Source organism: Callorhinus ursinus, unplaced genomic scaffold (genome assembly GCF_003265705.2).
Source record: "Callorhinus ursinus isolate GAN/ISIS: 27379988/994484 unplaced genomic scaffold, GSC_fseal_2.0 scaffold7, whole genome shotgun sequence".
Taxonomy (NCBI): Eukaryota; Metazoa; Chordata; class Mammalia; order Carnivora; family Otariidae; genus Callorhinus; species Callorhinus ursinus.
In genome coordinates this window covers 57,260,152-57,273,243 of record NW_027397069.1, presented here as the reverse complement: position 1 = coordinate 57,273,243, position 13,092 = coordinate 57,260,152, and the positions used below count along the sequence as shown (strand labels likewise).

General features: G+C 35.2%; 1 protein-coding gene across 3 annotated transcripts in view; it reads right to left on the bottom strand.

Moving 5' to 3' along the window:
- The window catches only part of LOC112826735 (phosphatidylinositol 3,4,5-trisphosphate 3-phosphatase TPTE2-like), a 142,722-nt gene that overhangs the window by 56,374 nt on the left and 73,256 nt on the right, over window positions 1-13,092 (bottom strand). For all 3 annotated transcript variants that reach the window (XM_025874987.2, XM_073894294.1, XM_073894295.1), the window contains one exon: window positions 274-334. In XM_025874987.2, the coding sequence (XP_025730772.2) occupies window positions 274-334 (61 nt within the window). The remainder of the gene's footprint in view (window positions 1-273; window positions 335-13,092) is intronic.

Genomic DNA, 13,092 nt, shown 5'->3' with positions numbered 1-13,092 from the left:
AAGTATTTTTCCTAAACCTAATACCACTAGAGCAGATTCAACCAAATTGGCTATGCCTCAACTTAAGCCTCCTGCCTCCCTCACAGGGCATTTATACTATTGAGATAAAAATATTGAGATTTTTTTTTTTCCTACAAAACAGAACCAGTGCAAGATAGAGTTTTTTAAACTCACTTCCCATCACCCACCAAATACTTATGATTAAATGAAATGTAAAGACTGAATCATCCTGTTTTAAATCAATAGTAGCAAAATATCTGGCCATGCACATACTGCATAGATTGTAGACTTGATAGTGGTCTTGATGTTTGGTATCTAGGAACCGCACAACTTCCTAGAAAAAATAGACACATATCTTACATAAATCCACGTGGTGTATATAAGCCATTCCTTAGGAGTAAGCCAAAATGGTCATTACCTTTTATTCAGCTGTCCCACACTTAGCACCTTTTAGGGGAGATTTAGGGAATATAAGAGTATGTACATTCCAAGTCCTATCTCATCCACTGATGGTTTTCAAATAGCTCACAATGTTGTGCTTGACTACTCTGATTAACCTCTACTATAAATACACATTGCTTAAAGCTATCAGAGGCAGTTAACTAGCCTTAAGTAAATTTGTGAAAATTATGATTTCACAGTAATATATGATTCTTATCTAGATCTATTTTCTGAATATAGGTTTTTATTTATATTTTTTAATTTTTAAAAAAGATTTATTTATTTTATTTATTTTTATTTTTTTTTAAACATTTCATTTATTCATTTGCAAGAGAGACAGAGAGAGAACAAGCAGGGGGAGAGGCAGAGGGAGAGGGAGAAGCAGACTCCCTGCAGAGCAAGGAGCCCAATGTGGGACTCGATCCCAGGACCCTGGGATCATGACCTGAGCCGAAGGCAGACGCTTAACCATCTGAACCACCCAGGCACCCAAGATTTATGTATTTTAGAAAAAAGAGAGAGAGCATGAGTAGGGGGAAGAGGAGAGGGAGTGAGAATCTTCAGCAGACTCCCCCTGAGCGTGGAGCCTGATGTGGGGCTCCATTTCACAACCCTGAGATCATGACCTAAGCCAAAACCAAGAATTGCAGGCTCCACCAACTGAGCCACCCAGGTGCCCCAATAGATAGGTTTTTTAGATAATGACCTGGATATTATAGTCTACCTATGCAATATTTAAATGAATAAATGATGCAAAAATGTGTGGTATGATTGTGTGTGTATATATGCATGATAGAAAAAGATAAATACATTATATTAAATTTTAGTTAAGTGGTGGCAATATGGAGACTTTTTTGGATTATCTTTGCATATTTTCTAAAATGAATACATATGTGTGTATGTGCATATACATATATATACACACACAAATATGCATATATGCATAACTTTTCAAATAAGAAATAGTGATCTAAAATACAGTTATAATCACCATACTAATACAATATTTCCAACAAATTTATACATTTGAAACACACACACACGTGCATTGTCTGTTTACAACAAAATGACTGTAAAAACGGTAAAAAATTGCTGAGTATAGTACCCTGAGCAATGTTTACTAGCTTCATATTGAGAAAAAGAAAAGATATCAAAATGACCACTTGATTAAATAGTCAGGAGGAAATAGTAAGTCAAAAAGATAAACACTCTGAGTCTGCATAAGGCTGGAATGGAGGAATAAATAGACTCGTACACATCAAGATTTCATGAGATCCTTTGCACATTTTAGTCCAGATGGATTGAGGGATCAGATATAAAAAAACCACAGATAACTCTAAGAAGTTTAAGTGAACATCAATTCTTTTTGATTAAAGAAATCAAATCAATGGAAGATCAACAGATTTAGTTTTGACTTTATAAAAATTTGAAAATTTCCTTTTAAAAAAATGCCACAGTACAACAAACAAATAACAGAGAATAATTTTCAGTAAAATTGAGTGAATGGGGACTATGTCTAGTATTATCTATAAACTAGTTATACTAGTATAAACTAGTAACTCATAACAATTTAAATAGTACTCCCTCAACCTGTGGGTAAGTGGGCCTAGGACATAAATATATTCATAAAAGAGAAAATCTAATTGCATAACCACCTATATAGATAAATGTTCAGCCTCACCAATAGAGAAGTCTAAACAACAACAAAATCCCATTTTCACCCATGAAATTAGCCCTCTCCTTTTCTTCTTTTTTTTAAAGATTTATTTATTTGAGAGAGAGAGAAAGAGAGATAGAAAGCATGAGAGGGAAGAGGGTCAGAGGGAGAAGCAGACTCCCCGCTGAGCAGGGAGCCCGATGTGGGACTCGATCCAGGGACTCCAGGATCATGACCTGAACTGAAGACAGTTGCTTAACCAACTGAGCCACCCAGGCGCCCCAGCCCTCTCCTTTTCAAATGAGAAAACCCAATGCTCACAAAGATTGCATGAAAATAAAACTTTTGATTTATTGCTAACATAATCCCTTGGATTTGGCAATATATATTGAGAACCCTAAAAATACTCATACTCCATAACCAGGTACTTTTACTCCTAGAAATCTATTCAGAAAAGGCTTTATGCCTTTGAGCCTCTGATGCTGCATTATTAATATTGATGACACCTAAATATCCAACATTCAAGGTTGATTATAGCACTAATGAAGTATCACGCAACCATTAGAATACTGTCTTGCCCTTCATTCTCTCAATAAGTAAACATTTCACAGAGGCTAATTTATGTGCAACCTTCTTTAGTATACCCACACTTAAGGATAGTCATCATTTGCTTTTTTATGAAAAAATATACCTGGATGGTTATGCTTCAGGGATTTAAAAAATCACCTCCTATTTCTCTGTATGTCTAAAAAAAATGTCTCAAGGATTTGGATTTTCCCCAAGAGTCCATCTTTGACTCAATACAAAGATAACTTACTGCTGTGTTTTCTGATCTATATAGCTTACCCGAAGACTACAAATCTCTCTTAAACTAACTAGCTGAATAGAGACAAAAAGCATCTAAAATAAAGTTCAGCTCTGCCAATAAACTACATTTTTGGGGACCAGATGGATAGTTTTTGTCCTCAACCAGAATAAAGAATATGCAATTGTACCAAAGTCACTGCCCATTGTAGTTCACAGTGTTAGGGGTGGGGGTTCCCTTAATTACTGTGTCTGCCTCTCTCTTGCTGTTCTCTATGTGGTTTCTTTATCTTTTGTTATGCAGAAGCTGTTCAGTCATCCCTCAGTTCTTCAGGAGGAACTATTCCATTAATATTTGTAGATTTGGTGTGGCCTTGGAGAAGGTGAGTTTAAGGTCTTCCTACATCACCACTGTGGAATGGAATCTCAGTGTTCCTTATCAGCTGCTCTATAATGACCTTACCTGGGGTATCTGGAGTAACTCCTATCTGCTCCACATGTTTTCATCCTTTATTAGGTTAGCCTGGGTGTGTTCTTATATGATGGTAAAAGGCAAGAGCTAGAGTGGAATCTTATAAGGGTTTTTGCAATTGCCTGCTTTATGTCATTCTGTTGACTAAATCAGTTCATGTGATAGAGCCCAGTAGGGAAGGATAAAGTATTTGGATCATTCATGAAATCATTCTACCTTATTCTAAGGCAAGGAAACTTTTCTATGCAAGCAAAAAAAAAAATTACAAACAATAACTAGTATATATTCATAGTCTTGAGACTTGGGGAGTCAAAATCAATTTGTAAATGTTCAAAAAGGTCTTAAGGAGGAGAGTGTGAAACATATCCTACCTAGGGTATGTTATTTATAAGTAAGACATGATTCTACTACTCCCTTGACCAATTTTGAAAGGTTGTCCAAACTTCTATTTAATGTGGAAACTACTTTATTCATTCCATGATGGGAATAGTAATGGAGTAATTTGACCAGGGTCCATTGGATGGACTATGGCACTTCGGGACAGCCATCTTCAAATTGCCAGAATCCATCTCTAGGGATAGAGCATCTTTTGCCAGTATTACTTTTCAGTAGGTTGAGCTGAGAACTGTGAGTTAATTACAACTTGTCTAAATTGATTCATTTTTCTCTGTAGATTTGGTGGTGATAAATATAAATTTAGCAACACTTAATATTGGCTAGGGTGTTAAAAACCCACAAACTTCATTTAACATGTAAGTCAAAGCAAAGATATTATTCTTGTCTTCTAGAGTGTTCTGTAGACCACTGAGGTGGTTTTTATCAGTTCTTAACCCTTATCTCCTTGAGATATTGACAAAGTTTCTTAATCTGGTAAAAAATAGCTACAAAAAGCCTCTAGAAAACATCATTCTAATAGTAGAATTTCTAATTCTTTCCATTTAAGTTTGGGAACAAGCAAAGAGTGTTCTTACTACTATTCAACTTTACAGTGGGGGTCCTAGACAATTCAAAAAAGAAAAAAAATAAAAAGTATACAAAGTTAAGAAAGTAGTAACTTTACATGATTATATACATAAAAAGCCCAAGGAATATACAACTTATTAAAATGAATTATGAATTAATTTTTTGTGATCATTTATTCATTCCAGTGTTTTATTTTTAATTCCAGTATCGTTAATACAGTGTTATATTAGTTTCAGGTGTACAAAATAGTGATTCAACAGTTCCATATATTACTCAGTGCTCATCAAGATGAGTGTACTCTTAATATTCTTTCTTCTTCATCTATTTCACCCATCCCCCACTCACCTTCCCTCTGGTAACAACCTGTGTGTTCTCTATAATTAAGAGTCTGGTTTTTTATTTGACTCTTTTTTTTCCCTTTGTTCATTTGTTTTGTTTCTTAAATTCTACATAACTAAAATCATATGGTAATTGTCTTTCTCTGGCTTATTTTGTTTCACATTATAGTCTCTAGATCCATTCATGTTGCAAATGGCAAGATTTCATTTTTTATGGTTGACTAATATTCCTTTGAAAAAATATATATGACATCTTTTTTATCCATCTGTTGATGGATGCTTGAATTGCTTCCATAGTTTGGCCATTGCAAATAATCCTGCAATAAACATAAAGGGTGCATATATCATTTTGAATTCGTGTCTTTGTTTTCTTTGGGTAAATAGCCAGTAGTCTCATTCCTGGATCACAGAATATGTCTATTGTTTTATTTTTTGAGTAATTTACACACTGTTTTCCACAGTGGTTGCACCCAGTTTGCATTCCCACCAGCAGTGCACAAGGGTTCCTTTTTGCTTCATCCTCACCAACACCTGTGGTTTCTTGTGTTGTTGATTTTAGTCATTTGGACAGCTGTGAGGTGATACCTTATTGTGGTTTTGATTTGCATTTCCCTGATGATGACTGATGTTGAGCATCTTTTGATGTGTCTGTTTAATGTATGAGTTTATGAAGTGTACTGAATATATATACAAAAATCAATTATATTCCCATATATCAGCAGCTAATAAGAAAATAAAATATTAAAATACCATCTAAAATAATATCAAAGATACTTCTGGGGAAGATGGTAGATTAGGAGGACCTTAAGCTCATCTCCTTGCACAGATAAAACTAAGTAATGCATCAGTGTAAATAATGCAAAAAATGACATGGAGACTGGCAGAACAAACTCCACAACTAAATGTAGCGAAGAGGCCACATCAAAGAGGGTAGTAAGGGCAGAGACATGATCTGGAGCTAAAGAGACCCATACAACTGTCTTCAGGAGGCAGGTGTGCTGCAGGCATGGAGAGGGGAAAGAAACAAACCCTCACATCAGGGAGCCCATATAGGGAAGACAAACCCCATAATATTTGGCTTTGAAAACCAGAGGAGCCAAATTTTGTGAGTTCTTACAACCAGTGGGGCTTAAGACCTGGAATTTCAAAATTCAGGAGGTTCAGCTTTAGGAGAGTCATTGGATGAGAGGAATCTGGGTCCCTGCCCTTAAAGAGATAGCAAAAGAAATAGTCCTGCTGAGATACAGCACAGCAGCTGCAGTTTGTAAAATGTCTGGGGTATATGGGAGAGAGAGTAGTTTATTCATCTCAGAGCAAGACCCAGTGGGACGGAGATTGCTAGGAGACTCCTCCAGCAACAAAAGAGCTGGCAGGTGCCATTCCCTGCCCCCTCCCCCCATCATAAACAAATGGCCACCTGCAGGACCAACACAGCTCTGATAATCACCACCTAACTTGCTAACATCACTGTCCCCTCGGAACCCCAGGCACACTGTCCCCTCCAATATGCTCTTTGCCAGAGCCCATCCAGATTGGTGCCACAAGCCTGGAAGTATGCAAACTACAACAGGGGCCAGTATCACTCCAAAGTCACTCCTGCCCTGAGGAGAGGGAAAGATAACCATAGACAAGAATCAAACAGCAGACCTAGCAGTAGGCTGGAGGCAGACAACTGGTCTGATTGCTGACCTGGCCCATCAACGAAAGCACTTCAGGGGACAAACAGCCAAAGCACCCTAGTTTGGTGCTACTGCATCTCTGGCAAATGCCTGGTCTGACTTAACTCAAGCCCAAGGTGGCCCCAGACTGGTGACTAACACCACAGAGAACAAACACTGTCCACAACAGGCAAAGAGAATCACTGCAGATGACTGAAGGAAAAAGTAGCCAAGACACATCAGCAGGGTGCACAAAACACACATAGGAGACACTCCTGAAGTACCAGGTTCTGGTGATCAGGGGACACTAAACTGCAGGACACTAAATAACCTTTTCTTCATAAGGCCATTATTTTCAAGAGCAGGACATGTAGCTGCTCTGTAACATACAGAAACAGACAGAGTAGGACAAAGTGAGGAGACAGAGGAATATGTCCCAAATGAAAGAACAGGACAAAATCACAGCAAGACACCTAAGCAAAATGGAGATAAGTAATATGCTCAATGTAGAATTTAAAGTAATGGTCATAAAGATACTCAGTGAACTCAAGAAAAGAGTGGAGGACATCAGTGAGACCCTTAAAACAAAGAAGTAAAATAAAACCATCAAAGATGAAGAACACAATAAACGGAATTAAAAATATACTAGATGGAATAAAGAGTAGGCTAGAGGAAGAAGAAGAAATCAGCTACCTGGAGGACAAAGTAATTTAAAGTAATCAAGCTGAACAGGTAAGAGGAAAAAATTATGCAAAGTGAGAATAAACATAGGGAACTCAGTGATTCCATCAAGCATAATAACATTCACATTACAGGGATCGCAGAAGGAGAAGAGACGGGAAAGGGGGTAGAAAACTTATTTGAAGAAATTACACTGAAAATCTTTCAAATCTGTGGAGGAAACAGAAACCCAGATCCAGGAGACATAGAGATCCCCCCAACAAAATCAACCCAAGGAGGTCCACACAAAGACACATAGTAATTAAAATGGCAAACAATGCAACTGTAGAAAGAGAAATTAGAGAAACGATTCCATTTACAATAGCACCAAATCCATAAGATATCTTGGAATAAACCTAACCAAAGAGGTAAAGGACCTATACTCTAGGAACTACAGAACACTCATGAAAGACATTGAAGAAGACACAAAAAGATGGAAAAAACTTTCCATGCTCATGGATCAGAAGAATAAACATTGTTAAAATGTCTATGCTGCCCAGAGCAATCTATACCTTCAACGCCATCCCAATCAAAATACCAATGGCATTTTTCAAAGTGCTGGAACAAACAATCCTAAAATTTGTATGGAATCCAAAAAGACCCTGAATTGCCAAGGAAATGCTGAAAAAGAAAAACAAAGCTGGGGGTATCACGTTGCCCGATTTCAAGCTGTATTACAAAGCAGTGATCACCAAGACAGCCTGGTACTGGCACAAAAACAGACATATAGAGCAATGGAACAGAATAGAGAACCCAGATATGGACGCTCAACTCTATGGTCAAATAATCTTCGACAAAGCAGGAAAAAATATGCAATGGAAAGAAGACAGTCTCTTCAATAAATGGTGCTGGGAAAATTGGACAGCTATATACAGAAGAATGAAACTCGACCATTCCCTTCCACGATACACAAAGATAAACTCAAAATGGATGAAAGACCTCAATGTGAGACAGGAATCCCTCAAAATCCTAGAGGAGAACATAGGCAGTAACCTCTCCGACATTGGCCACAGCAACTTCTTTCAAGATACATCTCCAAAGGCAAGGGAAACAAAAGCAAAAATGAACTTTTGGGACTTCATCAAGATGAAAAGCTTCTGCACAGCAAAGGAAACAGTCAACAAAACAAGGAGGCAATCCACAGAATGGGAGAAGACATTTGCAAATGACACTACAGACAAAGTGCTGATTTCCAAGATCTATAAAGAACTTCTCAAACTCAACACCCAAAAAAACAAACAAGCCAAAAAATGGGCAGAAGACATGAACAGACACTTCTCAAAAGAAGACAAATGGCTAACAGACACATGAAAAAATGTGCATCATCATTAGCCATCAGGGAAATTCAAATCAAAACCACATTGAGATACCACCTTACATCAGTTAGAATGGCAAAAATTGACAAGGCAAGAAACAACAAATGTTGGAGAGGTTGTGGAGAAAAAGGAACCGTCTTACACCGTTGGTGGGAATGCAAGTTGGTACAGCCACTTTGGAAAACAGTGTGGAGGTGCCTCAAAAAATTAAAAATAGAGCTACCCTATGACCCAGCAATTGCACTACTGAGTATTTAACCCAAAGACACAGATGTAGTGAAAAGAAAGGCCATATGCACCCCAATGTTCATAGCAGCAATGTCCACAATGACCAAACTGTGGAAACAGCTGAGATGCCCTTCAACAGATGAATGGATAAAGAAGATGTGGTCCATATATACAAAGGAATATTACTCAGCCATCAGACAGGATGAATACCCAACTTTTACATCAACATGATGGGACTGGAGGAGATTATGCTAAGTGAAATAAGTCAAGCAGAGAAAGTCAATTATCATATGGTTTCACTTATTTGTGGAACATGAGGAATAGCATGGCGGATATTAGGAGAAAGAAGGGAAAAATGAAGGGGGGGGATTTGGAGGGGGAGACGAACCATGAGAGACTATGGACTCTGAGAAACAAACTGAGGGTTTTAGCGGGGGGGTGGGGGGATGGGTTAGCCCAGTGATGGGTATTAAGGAGGACACGTACTGCATGGAGCACTGGGTGTTATATGCAAACAATGAATCATGGTTCACTACATCAAAAAATAATGATATATTGTATGGTGACTAACATAACATAAAATTAAATTAAATTTAAAAAATAATAATAAAAAATAAAATAGCAAAAAGTAGTGATAACGAGAGAATTTTAAAAGTAGCAAGAGAAAAGAAAGCAATTATATATAAGGGAAACCCCATTAGGTTATGAGTTGACTTTTTAGCAGAAACTCTGCAGACCAGAAGAGAATGGCATGATGTATTCAAAGTGCGGGAAGGAAAAAATCAGCAGCCAAGAATACTCTATCCAGCAAGGTTATCCAGCAAGGAGGGATAGAGTTTCCAAGACAAAAAAAAATTAAAGAAATTCATCACCACTAAATGAACCCTACAAAAAAATGCAAAAGGGGACTTTTGTAGAAGACCATAAATAGGAGTAAGAAAAGTAGGAAGCACAAAAGCAATTACAATAAGTATATCTATAAAAATCAGTGAGGATACTCAGAAAATAAAAGTAAATTATGACACCATATACCTAAAATGTGGTGAGGAAATGAGTAAAGAATGCATTCAAACTTAAGTGACCATCAACTCAATATGGTCTGTTATATGCAGAAGATGTTACAGATAAACCTAACGGTAACCACAAATCAAAAACTGGTAATAGATATGCAAAGAATAAAGAGAAAGGAATCCAAATATATCACTAAAGAAAGCCAACTAATTATGAGAGAAGAGAGCGAGGGAAAAAAGGAACAGAGAACTACAAAAACAACCATAAAACAAGTAACAAAATGACAAATATACATCCATCAATAATTACTTTGAATGTAAATGAACTAACTGTTCCAAGCAAAAGATATAAGGTGATGGAATGGAAAAAAAAAAAAACACCCAAGACCCATCTATATGCTGCCTACAAGAGACTCACTGCAAACCTAAATACACATGCACACTGAAAGTGAAGGGATGGAGAATGCATGCAAATGGATGTGAAAAGAAATCTGGGGTAGCAATACTTATGTCAAACAAAAAAGAGTTTAAAACATTGTACCATATGAATTATATGGTTTTGTTTTAGTTCCATATTACTTATAAATATATATTACCTATATTTATCTCTTACAAATGGGAAAATATAAAATTTATCCCCTTTGAATAATACTTGTTTATATGTAATATAGTATATGCCATAAAATAATATATATAATATAGCATGCAATATAATACATATTATAAAAAATAACATATAACATACATGTTATATGATTATATGGAAACTAGTATATGTAATATACATATTTACATATACATATTTTATAATTATATATAAATTATCTAATTTATAATTTATAAATTTATAGAATTTGTAACTTATAATTACATAATGTATAAACTAAAATATACACTTATATAAACTATTACTGTATATATTAAACAAATTTGATTATAGGTACATGTTAATATATACATGTTATAATTATAGTACATATAACTATAGTTATATAACTATGTATAAATACACATGTATTATTCTAAAGGGAAAAGGTTATATTTTTCTGTTTCTTTTAAAAAAGATGAATTTATATATGCTATAAATGAAATGTATATTTATATATAATACATAACATATACTAAATATATTGTATTAACTCCATAATTTATATATGTAATTATATCCTATATTGTGTAGTATAATATATATTATATATAAATACACATATGTTATTCTAAGGGGAAAATTTTATATTTTTGTGTTTCTAAGAGATGAATATACATAAATATATATGCAATATATATTTATAAATAGAATAAAATATACTACATATAATTTATATGTAATTGTATATTATATAAAAGTATATACTATGCAATATATATTTAATATATATTTAAACATGTACTATTCTAAGAGGGAAATATATTATACTAATATAGTAACATCAATTTATTATATATTTATAACTATTATTTAATATATGATATATACTGTAGTGCAGTATATATAATATACATTATATATAATTGTATACATATTATTCCAAGGGGGAAATGTTTTATTTTTCTGTTTGTATAAGAGATGAATACAGTGGATACTTTTTTTCAGTTGGTAATGATTGAGTTAATCTCTGTCAAGGCAGTTTCTTTCTAAGTACATATATTCCTTGACTTACCACAGGGTTAGGTCCCAACAAACCCATTTTAGGTTGAAAATATTAAAAGTCAAAAATGCATTTAATACTCCTAACCTACCCAACATCATAGCTTAGCCTAGCCTACCTTAATTGTGCTCAAAACACTTACATTAGCCTACAGTTGGACAAAATCATCTAATAGGAAGCCTATTTTGTAATAAAGTGTTGAATGTCTCTTGTAATGTATTGAATACTGTACTGAGTGGGAAAAACCAGAATGGCTGTAAAGACACAATGGTTGTCAGGGTATCAACTGTTCACCCGCATGATCACGGGGCTGACTGGGAACTGCAGCTGTTGAAAATATTGCACCACATATCACTAGCCTGGGAAAAGATGAAAATTCAACTTCAAAGTATGAGGTTTACTGAATGCTTATCACTTTAATACTGTTGTAAAGTCAAGCATTTTTTTATTTTTTAAATTTAAGTTAGTTAACCTATGTGTGGTATTGGTTTCAGGAATAGAATTTAGTGATTCATCACTTATAGATAACACCCAGTGCTTATCCGAACAAGAGCCCTCTTTAATATTCATCACCCATTTAGCCCATCCCCCACCCTGCAACCCCTCCAGCAACCCTCAGTTTGTTCTTTTAACTATAGAGTCTCTTATAGTTTACCTCTCTCTCTTTTTATTTTATTTTTCCTTCCCTTTCCCTATGTTCATCTGCTTTGTTTCTTAAATTCCACATATAAGTGAAATCATATGTTTGTCTTTCTCTGACTTATTTCACTTAGCATAATACACTCTAGTTCTATCCACGTTGTTGCAAATGGCAAGATTTCATTATTTTTGATGACTGAGTAATATTCCAGTGTGTGTGTGTGTGTGTGTGTGTGTGTGTGTGTGTGTCTCACATCTTCTTTATCCACTCATCAGTCAATGGACCAAATCACGGAAAGAATCCAAAAGCCAAACTTTTTAACTGGGGACCGTCTGTAATTCAAAATCTGGTCCTTCTGAAGTTTTAGAAACTAAGCTGAAATACCAGGTTAAGCACAGTCCAAGAAATCTGTTCAAACTAAAATTCTTCTGTCTATTTTTGTGGCGCTTGAGAAGACTTCTTCATGATTTATGCGAAAATGTGTTTTATCTTGGAAATTATGTTCAAACTTTAGCTTACTATTTTGTGGAATGAATACTTATTAAGTGGACATGAGATCATCTCAAAAGAACTAAGCAGGTTCACAGGTCTTCTTGCTTTTTTGAACATTTGTGAATATTACACATTTCTTTTTAATATATTCTAGAGTATGCAATGGTCAATAGAATGAAATATACCATTGTACTGGAAGAATTAACGTATCACTTTAGTGACATACTTGAACTAAATGACTAAAGGTTTAGGGGTGCATAGAAACCACAATAATTTGTGTAACATTTTGAAGTGCATTAAGTATTTTTTACCATGACTTTTCAACAGCCAGTATTCTTTCTTTGTTATCAACACAAAGCATAATGACTACTCAAAATGCAATATTTTTAATTCACATATTATAAGTCATGTGAGTTATACAACCTCCCTGTCAAAATTACTGGCTGCCAAATATATCTGTTTCTTCAGCTGTATCTTTTGATTTTTTAAAAAATTTCTGTAAACTAGATGTTATAGAATGTAACACCTTTGATGTCTTTGTGAAGTGGTGTACAATTGTATGATTCCTGTATGTAAATGGAATGCTTGGGCTTTTTGTTTTTAAATAAAGATTTTATTTACTTATTTGAGAGAGAGAGAGAGTGTGTGTGCAAGCACTAGCAGGGGTAGGGGCAGAGGGAGAAGCAGACTCCCCACTGAACAGG